The sequence below is a fragment of the Podarcis gaigeae genome (genome assembly GCF_964106915.1).
Source record: "Podarcis gaigeae genome assembly, chromosome: 17".
NCBI classification, from domain to species: Eukaryota; Metazoa; Chordata; class Lepidosauria; order Squamata; family Lacertidae; genus Podarcis; species Podarcis gaigeae.
The window spans coordinates 31817515-31844611 of record NC_139694.1 but is presented as its reverse complement, the minus strand read 5'-3'; the positions used below and the strand labels follow the sequence as shown (position 1 = coordinate 31844611).

Genomic DNA, 27097 nt, shown 5'->3' with positions numbered 1-27097 from the left:
AGGCGACTATGGGGTGTGGCACTCATCTTGTTTTCAGGCCAAAGGAGCTGGCATTTGTCCACCGACAGTTTTCCGGGTCATGTGGCCAGCATGACTAAACTGCTTCTGGTGCAACGGGACACCATGACAGAAGCCAGAGCGCACAAACACGCTGTTTACCATCTTGTCACAGCAGTACTTATTGTACTACTACTTGCGTTGGTATGCTTTCGAACTGCTAGGTTGGCAGCAGCTGGGACAGAGCAACAGGAGCTCACCCCTTCATGGGGATTCGAACCACCAACCTTCTGATTGGCAAGCCCAAGAGGCTCAGAGGTTTAGACCACAGTGCCACCCACAGCACTACTTGTGATATACCAGTGGTTAAGTGCTCGGGTGTCGTTCCGGTAATCCGACATTTTGTCACTAAGGAGCTTAGTCATCAAGCTTTATAGTAAATAATGTGCAAGAGAAGACAGTATGTAAACAACTTAAAGCAGGAGCATATCTATCCCCATCAGCATGTTTCCATCAGGAGGAGCAAAGAAAGAGGACAATGTCCCTTAGTTTGTTAAACCTCCTTCCCCTTGTAGCAGGAGACCCCCCCTTCATTACAATGTAATGCACAAGCACCACACACACACACACACACACACACACACACACACACACACCTCCCCGAGCCTGGAGATGTCCCTTCTAGAGGGGCACCCCCTAAAAAGCCTTCCGTAAATAAGGCTGAAGCCCCCCGAGGCAGCACCCACATGGCTGTCGGGACCTGCATTCGACCGAGCGACTCCTCCGACGTGATTAACGACTTGAGCCTTTGATAAGGCTCCAAGCACGTTCCCATTAGAGTTTCAAAGCAGCAGAAGTGACGAGATTTATGAGCTACATGCTAAGAGTTTTATTACTAAGCTACGCAGACAGAAAATAAATACATCCTCTCTCTGTGAAAGCAGAGAGCAACTGCAAAAACAAAGGAACAGGAAACAGTAACATCACATCCGTCTTCCGTGAGACTTCCAACAGTCTGGAATGTCTCTGGAATGTAAAACAGAGTCCTGTGACTCCAAGCAGCTGCACAGTGATAAGAACAGAAACTAACATCCTCCCCCTTTCTGTGAACACCACTGGGCAGGGTGTTAGTACAATCTCAGTACAAACCCAGTTTCTGTACATAGGTACAGTGTTGATCCTTCGGAACAACCTTGGGCAATAAATCAGCAGGAATTTCATTACCCGGCATGTAGGACACTGTTACTAGTCCTTTCTGAACACATTCCTTAGCATGTTGCAGCTTCAGTTGCAAGTGCTTCATGCTTTGCTGACTTCCACTGCAGGTGGAGAAGCATTGGTGCCAATTTCCGGCTAGAGATCTCGCCAAGATCTCATGGAGAGTGAGAGATCTCGTGAGGCTTCAGCAAGGTCTCGTGAGAGCTCGCCTTAAGTTAGCAGAGGGGACAGCGGCGGGTGGCAGTGCCAGCCGAGGTGAATGGTGGGGTGGCAGGGATGGGGTGATCAGTGCTGCAGAGAGGAGCGGAACTTTCCATTTTGCCTCAAGAACAAGAACAGCATGTCCCACCCCTAACCCGGGAGATTGTCTGTGAGATGATGAATGTGTCGCTTGAGCTGGGGAGGTGGGGAAAGATTCCCACCCTATAGATAGACAATTTGCATTCTTAAGGAACCACACTATTTGCTATATGGTTGTGTATACTTGCTGCCACTCCAGAGCTGTTCTTCTGAGAAATTTCTCTCAGTCTCTTTCTGCAACTACTGTGGGAATTCCAGCGGTTTTCAGTTTCAGCCTTGGTCAGATCAGATATGATGATGAAGATGATGATGAAGAAGAAGAAGACGAAGACAAAGACGACCAGTGGGGCCTACTTCCTTTTCCCACACTCAGTGTGGTGTTTTTTTTCTGAGAGTACTCACGGGTACGCAGTACAGGACATTTTCTTTCTTAAAAAAAGAAATCAAAAGTGTGGCACTTACTCTAGCAACTTCAAAGTGAGTACTGTCACCTTCTTTCTAGAAGAAAAACACAGCCCACACTTGTTTAAACCAAGCAAATAAAATTCCATAAATGTGCCTCAAAGACATCCAGTAGGGTTTGTTTGTTTACTTTATTGCAATTGTATCCCACCTTTTCCTCCAAGGGGTTCTAGGTGGTCTCATGTCCCCCCCCCACTCATTTAACCCTGACAACAACCCTGTAAGGTAGGTTGGGCTGAAAGACAGGCGCTGGTCTAAGATCACCTAGGGAGCTTCATGGTCCAGGACGGATTTGAACTTGGTCTCTCCCAGATCCTAGCATGACACTCTTCACCATGACTCCACAGTGGCACTCGAAGCACTGAGTGAGCATGCGTTTCTGTCAGAGCCCTGGTGGTGAGCATGGTGCGTCTCCGGGTCAGGGGCAGCAAGCCGGTTTGCCCCAACCACAACATTGTGTCAGTACTTTCCTTCTCTTTAAGAGAAACCACCAAACATTCATGTGTACTGGAGAAAATAAAAAGACATACTGCCTTTGTCTGGGATGTGACGCAAGTTTAGTCCTCTCTCTCTCTCTTTATTGTTTTCTCTCTTATTTTCTTTCTCTTTCTTTCTCTTTCTTTCTTTCTTTCTTTCTTTCTTTCTTTCTTTCTTTTCACGTTTATACATTTCACTAGTTTTATACATTTCACCAATTTTACATTCATTTTGACATTTCAAAATTCTTCTGCGGTTCCTTAAATTTATTTTTGACACCTTCTGCATATCCACATTAGCTTAATTTGCTCCTTTATTCACCTTCTTTAAATATATACTCTTATGAAACTGCAGGTTGCTACAGTAATCCTGCCAATGTTTTTATCTGTTTATGATTTTTCTGTAAATAGTCAATAAACCATTTCCATTCTTTTATTTAAAAAAAAATGCTATCTTGATTTCTTATTCTTCCTTAAGTTTTGCCATTTCTGCATATTCCATAAGTTTCTGTATCCATTCTTCCTTTGCTGGGACTTCTGCTTCTTTCCAAAGTTTAGTCCTTTCTCAGCAGACTGCAGATCATTCACACCCTCCCAGGTTGTTTTTTTTGTCACATCAGCAGAGTGTGACAAAACCTTGGGAACTGGCATTTTGATGTCATGACTTCAGAGGCACATTTAGGGCAACGCGACCGCACTGGGCACCGAGCCTAGTGGGCGGTGCAGGGCATCAGATCTATGATGTAGTGAAATGAGCAGAACAGAAGGTGGGGGGGTGTGTGCCAAATTTTGGCCTCGCACAGGGCGCCGCTGAAATTTGAAATACCGAAGTCCACCTCTCTTTTCCCCTTTTTTCTTTTCTGAAGGAAGAAGAGAACAGAAGCAAAACACTCACAGGTATGGAGGTTCCACTGGTGCCTCTTCCTAGAGGCGAGTTTTTGACACGTGTGATGGCATATTCAGTAGGTGAGCCCAATGGCACAGCAGTGTGTGTATGTGTGTGTGCAGAGGGGCTATTGCCCTGGGTGCAAAATTAGAGAGGAGCCCCACAAAATTTCAAAAGAAAAACAATCCAGTTTGAGGGGTTACAGGCGGTGTAAAAAATCAGTGAAATAAATAATAATAAAATTAACGGTTGCCGCTGTTCCATCCCCAGCTTCCCTCTCCCTGCCGGGAAAACCGTTTCTCACCCCCATCACCACCCAGACTTGACAGGAACCACCGGTTAGGGGGGCACAATATTTGCCTTGCCCTGGAGGTGAAAGTTGCAGGCGTCCCTTTTCTTTGAACAAGTATGTCAAAAGGAAAACTTTTATTTTTGGAAACAGGGCACCTCCTAGTGTCCAGAAGTGCTTTTTGCAACATATAGTTTTGGCTGCTTGGCTTTGGACGCTTGACTGGCTTAAAATGCAGCTAGGTTGTTTCTTCCCCACCTCCTTTGTTCAGATTAAAGCTGGATTTCTGGAAAATGCATCAGCATTCAGCGTCTCCTAAGAAAACCCTGGATATAGGACTGATACGGATTGCAACTAACATTGTTGTGTGTAAACCATTTCCCAAACCAGTGGTGGGACTTCAGTGGATGTAAACTGCCCTAGAGGCACTGATTTTATCCCTACGGATGTTTTTGGAGGAAAAGCAGATTTTGGAGGCACAAAATGACCCCCCCCCCCTCTAAACAGTACGTTTACTTTTTCAGTTTTCACTGAGTTTTTGAGCTCTAGTTTCCCCTTCTGCTCCTGTTTCATCGCCATCACCCACTTCCCACTGCCCTGGATCTCTTTTTCCCCAGGTGATCCCTGGGGATTATATGTAGGGAATGTGGTGATATCGTGGCACTATGTAGCCAATCCGATTTGGCTATGTGACAAGGCGGTTGAAAGCAAATGAAACCAATCCTTCGCCTTGCTCTAAAATGATGTGGGGCCTCAGCTGAAGCCAACTCCTGGAAAATCCTTGGAAGGTTTCTCCAGCCCTGTTGCAAGAGCTCATCCCCACTTCCATTTGCCCCACAATTTCTTAGGCACAGGAGGTTTTCCTTTTGTCCCACCACTTTCCCCAGGAAAACCCGCCGTTTGCTGCTAAAGCAGAACAAATGTCAATCTCTGGGGAAACCCAACGTACGTTTGTACTGATTCAACAGCAAAGAGTGGGTTTTCCCAGGGAAAGTGGAATGACAAAAGCAAAACTGCTCAGACCTGTGCCTGGAAATCAAGGGACGTATGTTTCCAGTATGTCAGAGACCAGGCTGAGGAGTATGGCTCTGATGAGGAATGGTGGGAGCCTCCCCCTCCCCCTGACCAGGATCCTGAAGCTGCCCAGGAGCAGTGGAGCAGTATAGATCTGGAACAGTGGTTTGCAGAGGGGCATAGTTCTGAAGGCAAAAGTTGGGAAGAACTGGGGGGGGGGGGTGAACAGCAAAGTGAAGAAGAACTGGAAGAGAGAGAGCTAACAGACTCTCTCTCTCGCTGGAAAGTGTCCAGCCTATCAGTCCAAGGTCACACAGAGCAGATAAGGTGGCTACATAAAAAGCACAGTGGTTGTGAGATCAGGTTTCAAGGCACAGAAGTGACTAGCGGGGAAGTGGGTGGAAACCTTAATTGGGAGCACCTTCGTTCCGAGAATGGATGCTTTGTTCTTTTGCTGTGATCATTAAAAACTCTTTAAATGGTGAGAGACTCTTTTTGCTTTGTTCTGCTTATCTACAGCCGGGGGGGGTGTAGGAAGCCGAGTCCCCAAAGCCTCACACGGTACAGCAACAAAATTCCACGTTCCCTCAGGCCCTCCAGGAATGGTTCTGAGTTGAGGGGAGTTCCCAGTGCTTGAGCTCAGGACCTCGTCACTTGAAATTGAGCCGGTGCATCAGCATCATTGTTTTCATGGCAGGCTGAAAAGACGTTTGGTCCCAAGCACACCGGCACAAATGCTCTCACCAGGCACAAGACCCACTCAGAGTCGTACAACAACCTGGTTGCCACATCAAAAGTGGACTCTGATGTTTTTGAACTCCATCTGAAAAGAACCACCAAAATGGGAAAGGACTCCAAGAAAGTAAGATTCCAGTTGATCCTGGCCAATGTCCAGGACTCAGGCCAGCATTGTGCATCCCAGAAGCCCTTGAAGCATCTGCAAAGCTTGGCTGAAGAATGAACAAAATTCAGTCAATTTATGCAGATTCCCCAAGGCCGGTTGGAGATTCAGTGTATTGACGGGTTAATGTGAACAACACCCCCTCCCAAGAAAATCCAGCTCTTTATGCCTATAAAGAAATAATTTAAGACCTTCTGATGGAAAGGGGGCAGGAGTCCTGATGGCCTTCTGCACACAGTTTATCCATTTGTACCCCACATCCCCACCCCACAGCCTCGTACCTGCTGAAAAACTGCAAGCTCTTAACATATATATCTCAAAACTGACAAACCAGAATTATATTTGCATGGTAAAAGAAAAGTTGAGACATTGCATAGCTCAATGGCAGATGCTGGATTATACAGGCATGCCGAAACAAGCCTGGCAGAAAGACACAAACTATTGATTCTCAGCTTCAAATTGAACAAGGTGTCATCAGATCCCTGCATTTGAACCTGGATCTGTACTGATCATGCAGGAAAGGGGGAGGCAGAGGAGGGTCCAAGTCAAATAGCAAAGGAGATGCAGGGGTGAAAGGTATGGAGCCGCTCTCTGTTCATGGCTTACTTCTCTCACCAGTCTTTGTCTTCCAGGAGAATGAGCCTGCCAGCTGGCCAGATTCTGACACTGGACGTGAGCCTGGCTAAGAGAAAACAATGCAGGGAGGCAAGTGGTGTGCTCAGAGAGGTGCAGTTTCTTCCCCCTTCACTCTTTTACGCTGTGTCCACACTAGGGCATTCATGTGTACAATGGGCTGCTGTTTCTGTGTGTAAAATTGTGTATCTTTGTCCACCCACAAGTGCTTTCACTTTTATGCCTTTATTGCTTGATGGACCCTCGGGTTACATGACCTTTGGGTAAAGTAACTTTCGGGTTGCGAATGCGGCAAACCCAGAAGTGTATTCTTCCGGGTTTTGTTGCGTGTGAATGCGCAGAAGTGCTCTATCATGCCGTGCACATGCGCAGAAGCGGCGCCTCTACTTGCAGATTTTTCGGGGTACGTACGGACCTCTGGGATGAATTTTATTTGTATCCAGAGGGTCCACTGTATTCACAAAAAGAAGAAGGTTCGCAATTCGTAGGGTTGCCATATTTCAAAAAGTGAAAATCCAGACACAAAAGTTTGGCTTCTAACTGCAGTATTCTGGCTATGTCTGGGAAATTCCAGACGTATGGCAACCCTAGCAATTTGGGATCATTCACATTTTCCTGGCCACTTTCCCCCGGAGAAAACCGGGGTGGTTAAGCGCTCAACTGGAACAAACAGTCATTGGGTTTTTACAAACAGGGCAAGTGGAAAACCTCTCGGACCTGTGCTTTCTAGACATGGGAGAAGTGGACAAGACGACATCCTTTCTATATAGCTGGGAAAACTCCAGATTTAAACACCCACATCTCTGCTATTGTGATATGAAAATAAGGTAAAGGTAAAGGGACCCCTGACCATTAGGTCCAGTCATGGCCGACTCTGAGGTTGCGGCGCTCATCTCGCTTTATTGGCCGAGGGAGCCAGCGTACAGCTTCCGGGTCATGTGGCAAGCATGACTGAGCCGCTTCTGGCAAACCAGAGCAGCGCACGGAAACACCATTTACCTTCCTGCTGGAGCGGTACCTATTTATCTACTTGCACTGGTGTGCTTTCGAACTGCTAGGTTGACAGGAGCAGGGACCGAGCAATGGGAGCTCACCCCGTTGCGGGGATTTGAACCGCCGACCTTCTGATCGGCAAGTTCTAGGCTCTGTGGTTTAACCCACAGCACCACCCGCGTCCCTTGTGATATGAAAATACTGGGGGGCAAATCGGATGGGAGGAGAAATGGTTCATCTCAGAAGAGAAGGGAAAGCAGCCGTTGCGGATGAAAGCTGCAGCCAGAAACAAAGCCAGGGCTTGTGGAATGGATGCCGTCTCAGGCAGGGCTGAAAGGGTGGCGATGGCTGTGTAGCATTGGAAACTAAGCCGAGAGGAAGGCACAAGAGGTTGTAGCAAAGCTCCCTGTGGGCTCCAGCTGAAGGATCCACCAGAGCGATGTGCAGGAAGGTCCCCCTTGGAGAGACTTCCAGGGCTGTCCTGGGAGAGGAGAGTTTCCACTCCGGAGATGCGCCAGCTTTGCATTTTCGGATGCGAAGGGAAGCGGGCTAGGTTTCGTCCCCATTCTCAGCCCTGTCCACCCACACTGGCCCCGAGTGGGGCTTCTGCTGTGCATTGGACGGTTTCCCTGCATATCCCAGCATCTGGCCAACAGCACGGAGGAGCTGGTCGTGGTCCCTCTCCATCCCAGACAGGCGGCGCTCCTGCAAAGGGAACATTGGAGAAACAGTTGGCTTGTGTATCTTTCTCGCCGTGATCTGGCCACGGTGATCCATGCAACGGTCACCTCCAGGCTTGATTGTTATTGAAACTCGCTCTACGCGGAGCTGCCCTTGAAGCTGACCCAGAAACTCCAGCAGGTGCAGAATGCCCCAGCGAGGCTCCTTACGGGGTCCTTGCCGTGGGATCACATTCATCCCCTGCTTTACCAGCTGCACTGGCTCCCGGTGGAGTACATGGTCAGGCTTAAGGTGCTGGTTTTGACCTTTAAAGCCCTATGTGGCCTAGGACTCACATACCTACGGGACTGCCTCTCTTGGTATGCCCTGCAGAGGACCTTAAGGTCAACAAATAACAACACTTTGGAGGTCCCGAGCCGCAAGGTTAGACTGGTCTCAACTAGGACCAGGGCCTTTTCAGTACTGGCCCCGACGTGGTGGAACGCTCTGTCACAAGAGATTAGGGCCCTGCGGGACTTGATATCTTTCTGCAGGGCTTGCAAGATAGAGCTGTTCCACCTGGCCTTTGGTTTGGACTCAGTCTGACCCTTACGTTTCCTCCCACTTATGATTTTGATCTATGGGCAACTGTTAAAATGAGGCTGCATTTTAAATTATATTTTAACCTGTATTTTAAATTGGTTTATATATTTATTTAATTGTAATTTTACTAGTGTTAGCTGCCCTGAGCCTGGCTCTGGCCCGGGAGGGCGAGATATAAATAAAAATTTATTATTATTTATTATTATTAAACCCCAGCACCTCTCACTGTACAAATCAAGCAGTGGGCAAGCGGGGGCCACCGAACCCCCCAGTGAATTCATTGTCTAACTTCAGCATATCTATGTGCAGTAAAACAATCAGGTGGGCGTTTTGCAGCTGGTCCAGCGACTCACACCTTACTGCAATGAAATGGGCCTGTGGGCTGAAATATCTCTTTGGAGTGTGCCTCCTAAATGAGATACGGATGCTTTACTCTTTCTGAGCATTTAAAAAAAATAATTAAAGATTTCTTAGTTTACAAAAATACATGCACTGTCTCTTTTCTCAAGTTGTGTTTTCTACAGATCAGTTTCATTTGTTGTGAGACATTAGTGTTGCATACAGTGTTAGGTTAGGAAGAAAAGAGGGGGGAATGGTGAGTGGGGTGGGGTGGGGTGGGGTGGCAATGCTTCTCTTCTTCTGTGGGGTTTTGTGTCAGCGTCACTTGTGTGGGTTCTCTTACTATTCGCTTGTTGTACAGTGGTGCCCCGCAAGACGAATGCCTCGCAAGACGAAAAACCCCTAGACGAAAGAGTTTTCCGTTTTGGAGGCGCTTCGCAAAACGAATTTCCCTATGGGCTTGCTTCGCAAGACAAAAATGTCTTGCGAGTTCCTGCGGGTTTTCCCCCCTTTCCCCCCCTTTTTTCTAAGCCGCTAAGCCGCTTATCCGATAAGCCAATAAGCCGCTAAAAGCTGCTAAACCGCTAATAGCGCTAATCCGCTAAGCCGTCAATGGGCTTGCTTCGCAAGACGAAAAAACCGCTATACGAAGAGCCTCACAGAACGGATTCTTTTCATCTTGCGAGGCACCACTGTATTTCCTTGGTGGTGAGAGAAGTTGGGTGTGGCCCAGAGTGTGGTTGGTTGTCTTTGGTTGGCTGAAGTGAGACTTGTTTTTGTGTGAGAGTGGGGTGTGTGTGTGTGTGTGTGTGTATTTGGATCAGGTTAGCCAGATTGATTCATATGCTGTCGACAGATTCTTGTTATTGTCTTGCTGGGCTGTGTATGTAATAAAAGGGAACCCTACCAGGGTGAAGGCATCTTCTTCTATTTGTCCCCGTTTCAGTTTCAGTAAATTTGATAAATGCAATTGTAAATTTTTTTATACTCTGAAGCATTTCTTCATTTTTTGGATTTTTTTACCAATTCTTTTTCTTTTATTTGTTTATTTATTTCCATAATATTATTTCCCTTATTTTTCTTAATTCTCCCCATTTGCTGTATTCTGTACCCTCTCATAAACACTTTACTCACATCCCAAATTATTTTCCTATCTGTATCTTGGTTCTCATTTAATTCAAAAAATTCTTTCAAGATTTCTTTCACTTTACTTACTCTTTGTTCATGTAGATTGCTACAGGATTGTGATCTGATATAGATCTAGTTAATTTTTCCACTTTATTGAGATTCAACATCAATTTTTTAGATACCCAAATTGCATCAATTCGTCCACCTGATATATGTGCTTCAGAGTAATGTGTTATTATTCCGCCTGGCCTTTGGCTTGGAACCAATTTGATTCCCTCCCTCTCTTTCTTTTTTCCCTTCCTTCTCCTCCTGCGATGAGGCTACATTTTAATATTTTAATGTTTCAATATTTTAATGTTGTATTTTAATTTTGTTTTTAAGTTGTAATAATTCAACTTGTTTTTATTATTGCTTGTAAGCCGCTCTGAGCCCGGCCTTGGCTGGGGAGGGCGGGGTATAAATTATTATTATTATTATTATTATTATTATTATTATTATTATTATTATTATTATTATTATTATTTCCTTTACCCTGGCGTTTTTTGTTCTCCAAGCATCGTAAAGATTTAAATTTTCAATTAAATCAAAAAAGGAGAGTGGGAGTTTACCTGAATTGGATATTTTGCTTAGTTTTTCTAATAAGGCTGTTTTCCCACACTATTTGATACCATTGATACATGTTCATTCCTGACGGTTCTCTCCAGTGTCTGGCTAAGAGGTTTCTGGCTGCTGAGAGTAGGTGGGTTATGAGCTCTTTATGATGTGAGTGGGCATTATTATCTTGGAAGATGTTTAGTTCCTGAGCCTTTGTTGAGCAATTCCTCTGAGTGGCTCCCCATTTTCTCCTGCCCCTACCCCTTGACCACCAGGTTAAATGGCTACAGAGAGCCCTTACCAGATTCTTGGTCTTCTCCTCACTAGCTCGAAGCTTCTCGTGATCCTTCTTCCAGCTGGTCTCTACACTAGTCACCCTGCAACAGAAGAGGATCCAGTATAATCTAGCGAACTCAAGCTGCAAGACCTGGTTTCAACCTCCTCAGTCCCTACCATAGGTACGCTGGCTGCCTTTGGACAAGTCACTGTCTCTCAGCCCAAGGCCTCACAAGGCTTACAAAGGATATAAGAAAGAGATGCAAAACTCTTCTCACACTAGATACACTAAACCACTGGGGAACATTGTTTACTCCACTTCCTCATCGGACCTGGAACTTCAAAGAACCTTATAAGGAGCTGCTAAATTGAAGATTTCCACCACCTCTTCATTCTGGCAGGGGGTTCTAATCCAAAACCCATTCTTTAAACCTTGTTCAAAAGCAGATGAAAAATCCTTCATTTTAGCAGTGGATCTAATGTGGTTTGCATGGAATCCTGCCGACCTGAGCAGGATTTAACTCATCAGCTGACCTTCTTTCAACCAAGTCACTTGGCACAAGTGACAGATAGGTAGCCGTGTTGGTCTGCCATAGTCAAAACAAAAAAAAAAAAAAAAACCTTCCAGTAGCACCTTAAAGACCAACTAAGTCAGTTCTTGGTATGAGCTTTCGTGTGCATGCACACTTCTTCAGATATGGAAGTACAAAACATTGTATAAGATAAGAAAGCATGTTATGTGATTTTTGGAAATTATTTGTAAAAATCAATAAAAATGTTTTTAAATAAGATAGTGCCTCGTGACTAGGCACTCAAATCAGGGACAGACTTAAAAGCTTCCAGGAGCCAAGGCACCAGAGCTAAGGTGACCATGCAGGTCTTTAGAGGATCTTGTGGGATCCCTCACCTGGTGCTTAGCTGCACAAGGCAGCTCTCGGTCTCCTCCAGCCTCTTGCAGAGAGCCTCTTCCCGCTCCTGGAACTTGGCCTGCTCCTCTAGCAGCATTTGGTTCTGGGTCGTCAGTCTTTCCAGCTGCTCTTCGAAGAGTTGTTGTTTCTCCCTCGCTGTGGTCAGCTCCATCTGTAGCTCTTCCATCTGCTTCCCATACTGTGGGGGTAAACAAGGCTAGTAGTTAGAGCAGCCAGGGGCTTGAAGAAGTGAAACCTCTCTCTCCCGGGTGGCCTTGCACAAGGTCAATGGGGCAGAAGCAAGGTCATAGCCGTGGCAAGGGGCCCAGAGGCAGGAATCCCGCCGCTAAAGCATTGGGCTTATTCACACCTAACTTTTGCCCCACTCTTTCCAGGCAGAGGTCTGCACTTAAAAGCTCTGTGTCCTAGAATGGTGTTTTTGTTTTGTTTTCTGCCCAGAGTTTTGCCTGTGAAAACCTACCCTTTAGCACTCAATCGTAGCAAAAGTCAATGTGGATTTTCTGCAGATGGCTGTTTGCTCCGATTGAGCTTTAAAGAGTGGGTTTTCATGGAGAAAGCTCTACGGCAAAAACACACACACCCTGACAAAGACCTTTTAAACACGGACCGTGCCTGGAAAGAGCTGGGGAAAGGTAAGTGTGGATAAGCCCTGAGAGATGAGTTCTGGGTTCAAATCCTGCCTGGGCCATTAGCCTGTTAGGAGGCATTCCCAGTCCTCCACCATCACCTCTTATAGCCTAGGAATGACATTAACAGGCCTGCTTCCTAAGTCTAAGCATTACAGAAGCATCTGAAGGTCCTGAATCTTCCCGCTATCCCATTCTCTTCCTCAAGTCTGCAAAATGATGGGATGCCAAGCATGAAACAGGGTTATGGTGGAGGGGGACTCTACCTTAAGTAGCTAAGTGTACTGAAACAAAAGACTGCCTCCAGGTGACATAATTCATCCCTTTCTAGACATGGCAGGGCACCAGTCTATAGGGTGGAAGCCCCCTCTAAACTACCCAAACATCATTGCCCAGAACAACATTTTTTTGAGAAATCACAACTGACTCAAGTCAATAGTGGACTGCCGTTCTGGTCCCAGAATGCAAAGTGCTACTAGCGCGTACACTCAGGAGTTGGGGTGTCTGGGTCTGATATTCCGAGTGGAAGTGATTCTCCCACCTGTTCCAGGGGCTGCATGGCATAGAGGCTGCTTTGCTGGGCAGCTGCTTCTTCAGAGTGCCTCAGCCAAGGCACAGTGGGCTTCCGGGGCAGTGATGCAGATGGGTGGAGCTTCGGATACCCCTAGAACACAATCAACATTATTATTACTATGCAATAATTTTTATTAAATTTTCTGTTTTACAATTTCAAATAAACATTTTACAAACTTTAAGATACCCAGTGACTTCCCTTCTTCTCTTTCCGTGGTTCATTTTACCTGCATATTTTACTAGGTAAAGGACCCCTGGGCGGTTAGGTCCAGTCAAAGGTGACTATGGGGTTATGGGGCTCATCTTGCTTCAGACCGAGGGAGCCAGCGTTGGTCCACAGACAGCTTTCCGGGTCATGGGGCCAGCATGACTAAGTGGCCACTGGCGCAACAGAACACCGGGACGGAAACCAGAGCCCACGAAAACACCGTTTACCTTCCCGCTGCAGCGGTACCTATTTATCTACTTGCACTGGTGTGCTTTTGAACTGCTAGGTTGGCAGGAGCTAAGACAGAGCAATTGGAGCTCACCCCGTTGTGGGTATTTGAACTATTGCAGTGGGATTCCTGGGTAAACAAATTAGGAAAGTGACATGGAAGACAAGGGTGCTGTCCTGTGTCAAGAACAAAGGTCACCCCTGATCACCCAGACCCTATTCACTCTCCAAACATGACTCCTCTAAAGATGACATCCATCTATCATGGATGCTTTAGCTGAGATTCCTGCATTGCAGGGGGTTGGACTAGATGACCCTGGGGTCTCATCCGACTCTAAGATCCTATGATTCTGTGACAGTGGATGACCCCCATGATGGTGCCTATTCTGCACTCCCTGTGGGTCTTACAGATTCCAGTTCTTTACGCCTTTCCAGGGAACTTGTGTTGAGCTGCAGGCAGTTGGGGGCCACCAGTAGTCAGGAGGGCCAGTCTAGAGCCCCAATTACCTGGGATGCTTTGCTGCTGCCATGCGGGTAGGAGGTACAAAGTCGAGGGCTGCTCTCCCTGCTCTCGGCCACGTGCTCGGTGCTCCTCTGCTTCTGGAGACGTCGGGCTGCCTTGTTCTGAGTCGGGACGCTCTGGGTGCGCTGCACTTTGGTCCTGGTTCTGACTGGGTGCAAAGGGGCCAGCGGCTCTTCCTTTCCTCGGCCTTTCTGAATGCTGGTCATGGACTGGCTCTTGATCAGAGGACTGTGCTTGCCCAGCTCCCGTGGGGGCACAAAACCCGGCTTCTGGTTTTCCGCCTGTCTGGAACACAAGAAGAGAAGAAGAGTTTGGATTGGATATCCTGCTTTATCACTACCCAAAGGAGTCTCAAAGCGGCTAACAATCTCCTTTTCCCTTCCTCCCCCACAACAAACACTCTGTGAGGTGAGTGAGGCTGAGAGACTTCAGAGAAGTGTGACTGGCCCAAGGTCACCCAGCAGCTGTATGTGGAGGAGCGGAGACGCAAACCCGGTTCACCAGATTACGAGTCCACCGCTCTTAACCACTACTCCACACTGGCTGGAAGGGTGGGAGTGCAGCGTGAGTATAATGCAACAGGCAGCACTTGAACCTGTCAAACCCAGAGAGAGAGAGAGAGAGAGAGAGAGAGAGAGAGAGAGAGAGAGAGAGATGACCCCTGGCTGTTAATTCTTTACTGAACATGTGGTCTAAACCACTGAGCCTCCTGGGCTTGCTGATCGGAAAGTCGGTGATTTGAATCCCCGTGATGGAGTGAGCTCCCCAGCTCCTGCCAACCTAGCAGTTTGAAAGCACACCAGTGCAAGTAGCTAAATAGGTACTGATGTGGTGGGAAGGTAAACGGCGTTTCCGTGCGCTCTGGCTTCTGTCACGGTGTCCCGTTGTGCCAGAAGCGGTTTAGTCCTGCTGGCCACATGACCTGGAAAGCTGTCTGTGGACAAAGACCGGCTCCCTCGGCCTGAAAGCGAGATGAGCACCACAACCCCATAGTCGCCTTTGACTGGACCTAACCATCCAGGGGTTCTTTACCTTTTACCTTTTTTTTTTACTGTGTGTGAGTAGAGCTGGGGGGCACATAGCAGGGATGATCTTATTTCGTGTAAAAACAGCAAAGCTGAAATATATGCATATTTAAAAAATGGCATAAAGCACTCATGTTTCTTTGATTTTGATCTGATATTTTAACATGCAAAACATGGAGAATCATCTCAGGCAAGGAGGTATGTGGGTGCCAGGAATTGGGGCTGGGGTTAACGAGGGCCTGTGAGGGCTTGTGGAAATTCCAGGAAATCACCTAATCTCTATCCAAGATGTAGGACCATAATAATAATAATTTATTATTTATACCCTGTCCATCTTCCTGGGTTTCCCCAGCCACTCTGAGTGGCTCCCAACATAATATTAAAAACATGATAAAACACCAAACATTAAAAACTTCCCTAAACAGTGTTGCCTTCAGATCTCTTCTAAAAGTCAGATAGTTGTTTATTTCCTTGACATCTGGTGGGAGGGCGTTCCACAGGGTGGGTGCCACCACCGAGAAGGCCCTCTGCCTGGTTCCCTGTAACCTCACTTCTCATAGTGAGGGAACTGCCAGAAGGCCCTTGGAGCTGAACGATGGGGGTGGAGATGCTCCTTCAGGTATACTGGGCCAAGGCCGTTTAGGGCTTTCAAGGTCAGCACCAACACTTTGAATTGTTGTAGGGGCTAAATGAGAGGTTAAGGTGGATGAGCATCATTTTGCACTTGGTACAGCGGTGGCGCTTACTGCTTTCTGTTCACTACTGCCCATCATCCGGGAACCGACCATCATCTTATCAACCCCTCACACCCAAGTGGCAAAGAAAGAAACTCCATGGCAGGACACAAGCCAATCCCATCTGGGGGAAATGCTTTTCCAGCACCAAATGAATTTGATCCCCTCCCCCTCTTTCTTTTTTCCTTTCTCCTTCTGTGTTGGAACTCCGATTTGGGGACTTCCCTGGCTTTTCTCTGGCCCATGTAGAACCAGTCTGGATAGTTAGCCCTTGTGAAGACTTGACGTTTTTATCCCCAAAAAAGTTTTTGATTGAGTTTCCACTGAAATGAAGCTGCATTTTAATGTTTTAATGTTGTATTTTAATCTTGTTTTTTAAGCTGCATTTCAATCAATTGTTTTTATATTTGGTGTTAGCCAACCCTGAGCCCAGTCTTGGCTGGGGAGGGCGGGGTATAAATAAATTATTATTATTATTATTATTATTATTATTATTATTATTATTATTATTATTAAATGTAGTGGCCATTTGAACCCCGAGCATGATCAAGATCTATCTCCTGGATTTCCCTGAAAGCTGGTTTTCTTCTTGAGCCTCAAGAGCCAGCAACCATCACTGCGATATCAGTGTATTCCCTCCCTGCCAGCCACCCCAAGAGCCAGAAGTGAGTCGTTTGTTACCTGTCCTCTGCACTGGGCCCAAGTCGAACGATGACAGGAACCGGTGTCCCCTCTTGTATAGCGCGGAGGATTGTGGGCAGAGGCTCCAGTCTGTCTTTTGTCCGCTTATATGCAACAGAGCAAAACGTACAGGTAAGAAGAACGCAGTCAGAGGGCTTGCAAAAATGAGAAACCACTGCTACTGGCGTGGCACGACTGACCGAAGGATTTGACAAAGGGGAGCAGAGGATCACATTCACGCCTGGATTAGACCCTACAAGTCACATTTATGCATTTGTTAAAATATACACACACACACTTTATTTTAATGGTATCTCCTGCTTTGGGTGAACCTTCCTCCACCCACCGAACCCTTCCAATCCTGCCTGAACGAGCAAATATATCTGAAGAATAAATGGTGAATTTCAAAATTCAGAAACAAATCCACCTTCACACATCCCATCACAAAAACTGCTCCCTGTCTCGTGTCTCCCTGCGTCCCCAAATCAATTCCTTTTCTTGACTGCAATGCCACCGAGTTCCTCTCTTCCAGATTTAACACTTAATTTGTGAATGGGTTACTGAGATATTGCAAACAGATAGCTGGCTAGCAGGGATTTGTGGTTATTATTTATCGGATTTTTCACAGAAAAGGAAATTTTTGGATTAGACGGTGAGAAAATGTGGGCTGACCTTTTGGTGCCAAGAATGTCATGGAGTTACTGCAAAAAATAAAAAAGCTTCTATACACCAGGAGCACCCATCCTATAATAAACACCCGCCTGTAAGCAGCCCATAGCAATATTAGCCAAATTGATGGCACCTTTATGTAAAATAGCTGGTATAAGCCACCAATGAGCTGCAGGAGGGAGGGGGATACACAGCGGGACTGAGGAACATGGATGACAGGCGTTGACAGATGCAAAGTCCCTGATGGATTGGCTTCTGCTCCAATTGTTGGCTCCTCCTAGGCTCCGCTACCCATGAGCAGGCCCAGTCAATGCATCTTGCCGCCAGGGGGCAGGCCAAGCCCATCCAAGTGGAGGTGCCACACAAGACAGGCAGCTGGTACCTCTTCCAGGGTAGAAAAGATGTTGCAGAGCAGGGAATGTAGGATGGACAATTCCAGGGCCAGGTCAATGGAGTCGTCATAAGCAGGCAAGTGGATGGCACTGCCAGGGCTGGAGACGCTGCAAAGGAATGACTTCATGGTGCCCCAGTTGCGCTCCAGAAACTCATTCATGAAGCTCATGTATGCCTCCTTTTCTCCAAATCTGCAGAAAATGGAATAATAATAATAATAATAATAATAATAATAATTTATACCCCAGCCATCTGGCTGGGTTTCCCCAGCCATTCTGGGCGGCTTCCAACCGAATATTAAAAACAATACAGCATCAGACATTAAAAACTTCCCTAAACAGGGAAGTTGTCTTTTAAAAGTAAAATAGTTGTTTATTGCCTTGACATCTGCTGGGAGGGCATTTGTACTGGAAACGCAGAAGACAATTGTATTTCGAGGAGTTAACCCTGCCCAAACAAGACATGAGTACACTGTAATATTTCTGAATAATTAATTTCTTATTATATTGAACGATTAAACAATCTACTTGTTTGGGCTCATTTCAGATTGCTTTTAAAAACTGCCAACCAAATCTGGTTCACCGGATTACAAGTCTACCGCTCTTAACCACTACACCACACTGGCTCCAAGCCACATACTGAATCACCCTTCCTGGACACAGCCAGAGACACAGTTACCTACGTGGTAAAGTTTGCCAGGTTCTGGATAACCTTAGCCACCAGAGTCAGGGTGCGGGAGGTGGCGTCATCCGGGTACTCTTGAGTGAGGCCGAAGAGGCTGGGCGACATGATGGCCGGGCAGAGGAAGCGCAAGAACAAGGAGGCAGAGATGAGGCGCTGCCCGATGCTCGCTTTGCCCCTCAGCTGGCATGCCTCCTGCCAGGCAGTGAAGACCTCACTGAGTTCAGCTGGGAAGGAACTGCAGAGAGAAAAGAAGGAGTTGGCTGGCTGTGAGAAGGCCTGAGGGCAGACATTTTGTGATGAAGGGGGCGCACAGAACACCTGGATAGGATAGGGAATCACTACAGAACAAGCCAAAACCGACTAAGACATCTGAAGCTATGATATTCATAAAATAACACCCCGTTTCATAAAATTATCAGTTTCTGCTTGACAGCGATGCCAGCGTTTTTTGCACACAGTGCCAAAGTCAGGCATTTTTGCTGCTTATTGGACAATGCAGTATGATACTGCTCCGTCGTTTTCCCCTCATACTTTACAGCCGCTTAAAGTGGAAGTTGGACATTTGGGGAAAGATCCAGGAATATCCCTCAGCTGAAACTCCCCGCTCTCCCCACAATGGCTGCCGTTCTAGCGGAGTGACACAGAGCTGAGTTGGACAGAAGCACATCCTGAAGGTGAACAATAACAGACCCAAGGAAGGTCTCTTGACTAGTTCACATTGTTACCTGAGCCAAAGTAATGATTTGCCAATGGCTGGCTCAGTGACTGGCCTCAGAAACTCTGAGGACTCCTCCTGTCAATCTGCTTATTCTGCAATCATCCTGATTCGCTTACACAGCAGTTAGATTATGGGCCTCTCCAGACATCCTTGTTTCTGGGCATTCATTAAAATGTCAGGGCAGTTACAGTATATGCAATCCCACTTCCAATGCTGTTTGTGCCCACAGAGGTTTCAGGACAGATGTACTGCTTCAGTCCCAAGCAGTGAATGACCTATACCTTCTTGTTGAAATCCCACAAATGTTATGGCGATTTTTGTCGTCCCACTTTTCCTGTGTTATATAGTGCAAGAGAGCCCACCTAGACATGCATAATGTGGAAACATTGGAGAGGAATTAGAGAACTAATAAATTTATTTATTATAAATATAAATTTATTTATTATAAATATATCACTGACGATCACATATTGCAGGATACACCTGCCTCGAGAGGCCCACAGTCCATACTTGATTGAATATTTCTTCTGATTTGCTTACAGTATATGACAATGAGCATTCATCCTGATTTGCTTGCAGTCTTCCTGTTAATCTTCTTTAAATATAATTTTTCTTAAATTTTCTGTTTTACCATTTCAAATACTCATTTTACATCCTTAAGATCTCAATGACTTCCCTTCTTCTCTTTCCACATTTCATTTTACATATCTAAAATCCCTGCAAATTTTGCAAAAACTATACCAATCAGTTTTCCATTATTGCATCCCACGGAACTTATTGACACTGTTGAATTTATCTTAATGCTGCCAGCATTTTCAGCTGTACACAATTATTTCCCATATATTCACTAAATGTTTTCCAATCTTCTTTAAATGTATGTTCTTCTTGTTCTCTTATTCTATGTGTTAAGTCTGCAAGTTGTGCATATTCTGTCAGCTTAAGTTGCCACTCTTCTTTGGTTGGGACCTGGCTCGTTTTCCATTTTTGGGCTAATGAAACATGGGCCACAGCTGTTGCATACGTAAAAATATTCCTGTTAATCTTGTTCCACACTTCTCAGGGCTTTTCTATGTCACTTTCCTAACTGCAAAAAGGCTACAGGTTTGTTTTGTGGGTTTTTAATGGATTCGTTGCCCAGGGGTAATGGAGCACGCCACTTCAATTGCACTAACCTAAATAGTGCAATCCACTCTGCTAGAAATCCTTTCTCTTGTCCTCAGATATGAGAGTTGCTTGTCTTATCCAGCATAGGATCAAAGGCACTCTTTTCATTATGACTAAGGTCGCTTCCAAGCAGCCTGTTTAATGAGCATTCAGCCCAATTTGTTTACAGAGATTAGACAACCTTGGCTATCTAGTGAGCAATCATCTTGATAAGACAAATCTGCATCAAGCAGCTGCCATTTCACGCTTTCCTTATCACAAAAAAATAAATAAAAAATCCAATCTTTGGGGGAAGTGGGTTTGTTTCACAAGAGCTCCAAATCAGCATGAACTGTGCAGCCTGAACTTCCTGGGACTTGACTGAATCCCACCCCAAAACAGTGACACTCTGGTAGTGCTTGTGGAGCCCCGACTTCTCGGGGAGCACCTCCTCAAACTGAATGCCCTGCCTGTGGAATGTGAAACACAAGAGCAGTCAAGTACAACATTGCTAGAGTGAACATGTTTACACATGGGGAGGAATGTTTGTCCAGCCAGCAGGTAAACTTCCTGTTTCCTTCTGGGCTGGGACAGACTTCCTCTGCATGTGACTAGAGGTGGGCATGGCCTCACCTGTGCAGGTAACAAAAGCATAGGACTGGCCGCCGTCTCTCCATCTCTATGACTACTTTCGTTGAAGAAGCAACATCTGCTTAGCCAAAGATGCTTTCTTGTTCTCCAGCCAAGAGAGGACAAAGGGACCGTCTCCTTATGAGATAGTTTCCAGGTGTATGTTGCTTTTCTAAGCTAAGGCTGCCTTCTGGGATCCGATTCTGAACAGAATGTGAGTGAGTAAACTCTTTTTATACTTTTATAGAAGACTGTGGCATGTCTTATCTTTTATGAGGCAATAAAGAGGGGGGGGGGGATATCAGAACAGTTATTATAGAGGCTTTAGCGAGCCTGAGCAAACACATCCGCTGTGAGTTTAAAAAGGGGAAGGTTACTCTGCTAAATTGTGAACTTGTTTACACAAGTTGGAAAGGTTATAATCAAACAATATATCCTCTCCTGCATCCCTGAACATTCCCACACTGCTGTTTCCCATTCATTTGGGCCAGAGTGCTGCCTGGCTGAGGGGGCCGTAAGAGGGATCCCGAACTGCAACTTTCTGGCTTGATACTCTGTGAATGAGAGGCATAGTGGCGGGCACAGAAAACCACAAATGGTGCCCCCGGCTTTATTTCTGCAGGCCCAGTGGGGAGAGCGTCCGCCCCCCTCCACCCGCCAATGACCCACTCAAGCACTCACTGGCTAGAAACAGCAATCCTCCGGAAGATCTCTTCACAGATGTGCTGCAGGTTGCTGCGGTTGTCAGCCAGGTCACACGGCGCACATTTGCTGGGATCCACTTCACAGCTGTCCTCTAAAGTGTATGGCTGGGCGACTATATCACCTGCAACACAGCCTCATGCTTTAATTTCAGCCAGGCTACAGTGTTGGCTAGAGTTACAACAGGGATACCTTGGACTACAACATGACCCACAATGAAGACCAGACTCAGGGCCGGATTGAGGTTTGATGAGGCCCTAAGCTACTGAAGGTAAAGGTAAAGGTTAGGTCCAGTCGTGACCGACTCTGGGGTTGCGGCGCTCATCTCGCTTTATTGGCCGAGGGAGCTGGCGTACAGCTTCCGGGTCATGTGGCCAGCATGACTAAGCCGCTTCTGGTGAACCAGAGCAGCGCACGGAAACGCCGTTTACCTTCCCACCAGAGCGGTACCTATTTATCTACTTGCACTTTGATGTGCTTTCGAACTGCTAGGTTGGTGTAATGGGGCCCTTTATATGTCCAGCTGTCCTTTGTCAACAACAAATTACCTCTGTTTTTTTGTGTTGAACATATGCTATATGATAATTTATAGACCTAATAGGTATCTGAAGCCATTTGCACATGTTGCCATGCAGAATGTAGGCACCCTATATATAGAAATGAGCGAACCAGTGATATTTTAGGGAGCAGGCTAGCAGGCGGGGCCCATGACTTACATCATAGGAGCCTACACAACACAAAACACTGTTGCTGTATGTAGGTTTTGTTTTATTTGTTTTTTATCTTGTATTTTGGAAATGTACATCCAGTTTTTTCCTTTAATTTCCCCCCCCCCCCCAAGAGAGTGGGGCCCTAAGCTATAGTTTGTTTAGCTTATATGCAAATCCGGCACTGACCAGACTACTTGAGCATGCCCAGCTAATACTGCCATGAAGGGTCATTTTGCATAGACCTGAGGTCAAAATGACTTCTTATTATTTCAATTTTATATACCACCCTTTATCAAAAGATCTCAAGGCGGTGCACGACATTAGAAACACATTACAAAACATCAATAATAACATACTGACCGACAGCCTACTAAAAAAATAATCATCATAATAACTATCCTCTCGCCCACACTTTTACAGGCCATAGATTCGTTGCAAGCTGTACTTTTTGCATTCTGTTGCCACTTCTTTTCTTTTTTGAAATTTATTTATTTAGTTTTTCAAATTAACATTTTACACTCATATATCCAACATACATCTTAAAATCAAGACTCTTCTGGACTTCCCTCCTCCCCTTTGTAGGTCCTATTGTTACTCATTTCCTCCTTCATCTTTTATAATAATCCAAATCTTTTACATCTCCGTTAAATCCAAAATTCACCATTAAACTACAAGTGTTATTCCAAGCCTACTAACAATAACTGTTTACAATTACTTTTAAGATAAATTATAATTTCCCCCCATTCCTTATTAAAATTCTGGTTTTTCTGATTTCTGATTCTTCCGGTCATTTTTGTCATTTCTGCATAATCCATCAACTTAATCTGCCAGTTTAAGTTTAACCAGAGAAGAATGGCATTCTGTGCCAATCCTGCAGCTGAGGATAGCACTCATACAGATGTTGAAGTGGGTTCTAGCTCACAAAATAAAATGTGTTAAGTCTTTAATACTCTTTGTTGCTAGAGGCCCAAATTCTGGGGTTTCCTCTGGCAGCAATCAAACAGAGAAACCTAACTAGCTCCTTCAGAAAATGCTGCACGCCCGTATCTGCCGGTTGCCAACTTACTCAGTGTGGACAGCAGGTAAGGGCCTCCCACCAGCTTCATGTATTCATCAATGGCTTTGGTGGCGAGGGTATTTTCACGGAAAATCAGTGCTTCACGCTCGTCAAAACGGTCCAACTCTGACACACCCAAGTCAATGAGAAAGTCCTGCAACACAGGACAGGAAGGGTTAGTCGGGCAAACCCTACCCTTCCTCAGAGATCTCCCATACCAACTGACTCACCCTGGAATCCTAATTCTGAACCAGGCTCCCAACCTAGTGATATCCAGGGCCCTGTGTCCATGCTGTGACTCTGGGAAAGTGCAAAGCAGTCCAGGGTTATTCTTGCAGCAAACTTGGCTTCCGAGAGCCACTTTAGTAACCCTGCAATACTAGAAAACCCTAGAAGGGAAGCAGACTGTAAGGCTAGAAGCAGCAGAACACAATGACAGGCGATGGGAATCAGCTTTGAACTGGCTGTGCGGCTGTTGTATCCAAGGCCTTCCCATCTTCTACGTTGTGGGCCAGCCCCAAGACATTTTGGCACCTGAGGCAGATCCCAAAATGGCATCCCACTCCTTGCCAGGGAAGAAGGGGTGGGTGAAGATCTATATCAGGAACATCAGAGCTTTTTTTCCCCAGCTGGAACTCACTGGAACGCAATTCCAGAACCTCTCAGGTGGACGCCATTGCCATTCTAAGAGAATGAGGGAGGTGTTCATGGTGAGTTCCGGCACCTCTAGCACTGAAGGTGGTCGTGGGGATAAGTCAGCCTCAATAGTTCCGTTGGTTAGAGCATGGTGCTGATAATGCCAAGGGTGATGTGTGGGTCTAGGCAGTGGAGGAGGAATAGTGGAGACCACCTCCCCATCCTGACCCTCCCAGGGAGGAGGAAGAGGAAGGCAATTTAGATTTACAACAGTGGTCTGCGGGAGGTCACAGCTCAGAGGCAGATGAGGGGGAAAGTTGGGAAATAATGAGAAGGAGGAGGCAGAATCGGAGCAACAGCTGGCTGACACATTGTCATTAGAAAGCATTCCAGACCATCCATCTCCCAGAACACAGCGAGCCTTGAAAGTAGGAGAGCAAAGAGCTCTGAGACAAAGGGCACGTAGCAGCACCTGTAGAAGTGATGAATGAGGAAGTGGGAAATATGAGGGGTGGAGATTCACTTGGGACAAGGCCACTATCCAAGAGGCTGGGCTCTATAGCCTCTCTCTGTAAAGATTGAAATAAAAAAGGACAGTAAGAAACTTTTCCTCGTCTTTATACTTTCCTGGGCAGCCAGCCAGGAGCCGTTGACAGCATCCTGACAAGTGCAGGTTCAATCCCTGTATGGAACAGCTGCATGTTCCTGCATTGCAGGTGGTTGCACTGAATGGTCCTCTGGGTCCCTTCCAGATGTAGAATGATAGGATCACAGAGCTGCAAGGAACCCTGAGGATCATCTAGTCCTAGGTATCTGCTGGCCCTGTGGATCCTGTCACCCAAGGCGGTCGCCTTGCCTAGCCTCATGGTTGGGCCGACCCTGTCTACCTTTGCAACCAAAGAGATACCTTGGCTTTCCCTGTGCTTTGCAGGACGCGAACCAGCACCCCTGTCAGCTCCTCCTTGTCCCGGGCGTTAAGGCTGTGCTCCAGTCCGGCACACAGCTCCCGATAGTGAAAGGTGAGATACTCAGCAAACTCTTTGTATTGCACGATGGGCAGCACTCGGATGTTGCAGTAGCGTCCACGTAGCCGTAGGCCGGGCGTGTTGGGCCTGTCTCTGCCCAAGGGGTACCACCTTTCCAAGGGTTGGCGGACTGCAGCCAGTTCCTTCAGGGGAACGGCCATGCTGGCAACCGGGCTGCCCTTTGCCCGCTGCTGCCCATCCTCCTCCTGCACCAGGCAGACCTGCAGCTCCACTGCTGGCGGAAGAGTCTTCAGGTCAAAGTGCTCCCCCCAGAAGATGGTTCCAGCAGGGCTGGCTGCCTTGGTTGTGGTGCGAGCGTAGAGGACCCCATCCAGTCGCACCTCGCCGAGGTAGCGCTTCCTGGGAACAAGGTCGCGGGCTTCGTACACCCAGAGGCTCAGCATGCGTTCGATCCGCTCGCAGTTGTCCTGGGGAAATGAGCCAGCGGTTTGGTTAAGAAACACCGAGACAGGTAGCAAGGCAAGCAGATGCAGCCGGAAATCCGTCACTCGAGAGGCAGACGCAGGATGAAGGGAAAGCAAGAGGCAAGTGGGATGAGGTTGAAGGCGGAAGGTGGGTCAAGGTGGAATAATGGAATTGTAGACTTGGAAGGGACCCTCAGGGTCATCTAGTTCAACAATGGAGGCAGAATATATGTTTCAAATTTAAATTTAATTTGCTTGATTTTGTTATTGGGGGTTGGGAGGAAGGAACCTGAATTTGAACCCAATGAAAATAATGCCTTGTGCAATGACTTTGAATGCACTTGTCCACTGTGGATTTTAACTATGTGCTATGCAATGTATATAGCTCAGAGATGAACCCGCATTGATAAATGAACTAAAAGAGTGGTGTCTTAATTCATCTTTTTAATAAAAAAAGCTGGGGGGGGGGGACAAAAAACAATGGTGGCAGAATCCAGCAAAGACAAGGCCAAAAGACGGGAGGAATTCAGGGCCTGTGTTTGCTTGTAAGTACAGCAGTGCTAACTCTTCTATGAGAACATGGAATGGTCAGGTCACAACTTCTGCCCCAGAGGAGAGGTGTGGACAAGTGCAGAGAACAGGACAGATGTCAGGGGCTGGACTGAGGAGGAATGGTGGGGACCACCCCCCTTTCTTCTGAACCTTCCAGAGAACAGGAGGACAGTATAGATTTAGATCAGCGGTTTGCAGAAGGGCATAGTTCAGAGGCTGCAGAGGGGAGAAGCCGGGAAATATTGGAAGAGGAACACCAGGAAGAAGAAGCACTAGTGAGGAGACAGCTGACAGAGTCCAGTGTCCTTGGAGAGCATTCCTGACCAGCTGCCCCCCGCGGACCAGGAGGGCATTGAGGGTATTAGAACAGAGAGCTCAGAGGCAGAAAGCTCAGATGCAGGACTGACATAGATTAGGGGAGACGAAGGAGGGGTGGGACTTTACTTAGAGGAACGCCATTTCTAGAGAGAGACTGCATTCCTTTGTCTCTTGCTGTGTTTATTGAATAAAGTAATTGGTAAGAAGTCTTCTTTTTTATCTGCTTCTTTGCGGGGATTTATACAGGGAATAGGGATAGGAGAAGACAAGAAGGAAGGATGGGTGAGTGGGCAAATACACCACAGGACAAGTAGGAAAACTGGTTACAAAGGCAGCATGTGTCCCTTGCAAGGAGCACAAAGTACAGAAGATGCTTGTTTTGATGAATTGGAAGAACCGCAAAAAGATTCCATCGAGCACATGGATTGACAATATGGACAGACTAGCTACATATGAACGAATTGCATGTCAACGCAAATTAAGAACGGATAAATATGAAGAAATCTGGAAGGAATACTTAAGCGATAAGGTGGACAGTGGTGGGGAGTAGGGGGAAATATTGTTAGAAAGGTGTAGTTATAGGTATATCAGTACTCAAATCTGAATTGTTAAATTGTTAAATTGTGTTATTAGTGTTATTGTGGTTTTTGTTGTATGTGTTTTTTGTGGTTGTTGTTTGTATTGAAAAAATGATTAAATAAATAAATAAAAAGAAGATGCTTCTTTACCATACTGGGCTGGACAAGCCGGCGCAAGTCATCCATCCAGCGGGTCCTCTCGGCAGCAGAGCCACAGCTGAAGCAGCGGCGCCCTGCAGTGCTCAGCACCTGAGAAGAGGAAGGGAGGGTTGTGCTTAAGAGCACCCCCTGGGTTTGTCCCATGGGCAACCAAACCCTGGGGGACTTGGGAGTGACAAGGAACAGGCAGGGTTTAATCCAAGCCAGGCATCAGCACTGCGTCCCAGTGCCATTTCTAGGACCTCACCGTAAGCTTTAAAAAAAGTGCTTGCATTGCTATCTCCTGCTAAGAATGTCCAGCCTCTGGCTTTGCCCTACTCCTTCCCCAAAATATGCTCCTCTGCTTCATCTAACAGGTCCAGTCCCAATAAAGGAGCTTCTTGTAGCCACGACAGCTTTATA

At 46.5% G+C, this 27097-nt stretch overlaps 1 protein-coding gene across 6 annotated transcripts in view; it reads right to left on the bottom strand.

Annotated features, from left to right (window-relative positions):
* Positions 1-5855: 5855 nt before the first annotated feature.
* Positions 5856-27097, bottom strand: part of RASAL3 (RAS protein activator like 3) — a 59968-nt gene continuing 38726 nt past the window's right edge. For 5 of the 6 annotated variants that reach the window (XM_083718532.1, XM_083718531.1, XM_083718528.1 and 2 more), the window contains 12 exons: positions 26687-26785; positions 24546-25091; positions 23012-23156; positions 21215-21359; positions 18041-18277; positions 17348-17549; positions 16297-16400; positions 13841-14141; positions 12866-12988; positions 11677-11876; positions 10795-10870; positions 5856-7874 (listed from right to left, as the gene is read on the bottom strand). In XM_083718532.1, the coding sequence (XP_083574658.1) occupies positions 7719-7874; positions 10795-10870; positions 11677-11876; positions 12866-12988; positions 13841-14141; positions 16297-16400; positions 17348-17549; positions 18041-18277; positions 21215-21359; positions 23012-23156; positions 24546-25091; positions 26687-26785 (2334 nt within the window). In that variant the 3' untranslated portion in view covers positions 5856-7718. The remainder of the gene's footprint in view (positions 7875-10794; positions 10871-11676; positions 11877-12865; positions 12989-13840; positions 14142-16296; positions 16401-17347; positions 17550-18040; positions 18278-21214; positions 21360-23011; positions 23157-24545; positions 25092-26686; positions 26786-27097) is intronic. The other variant, XR_014559323.1, reaches the window with a different exon arrangement.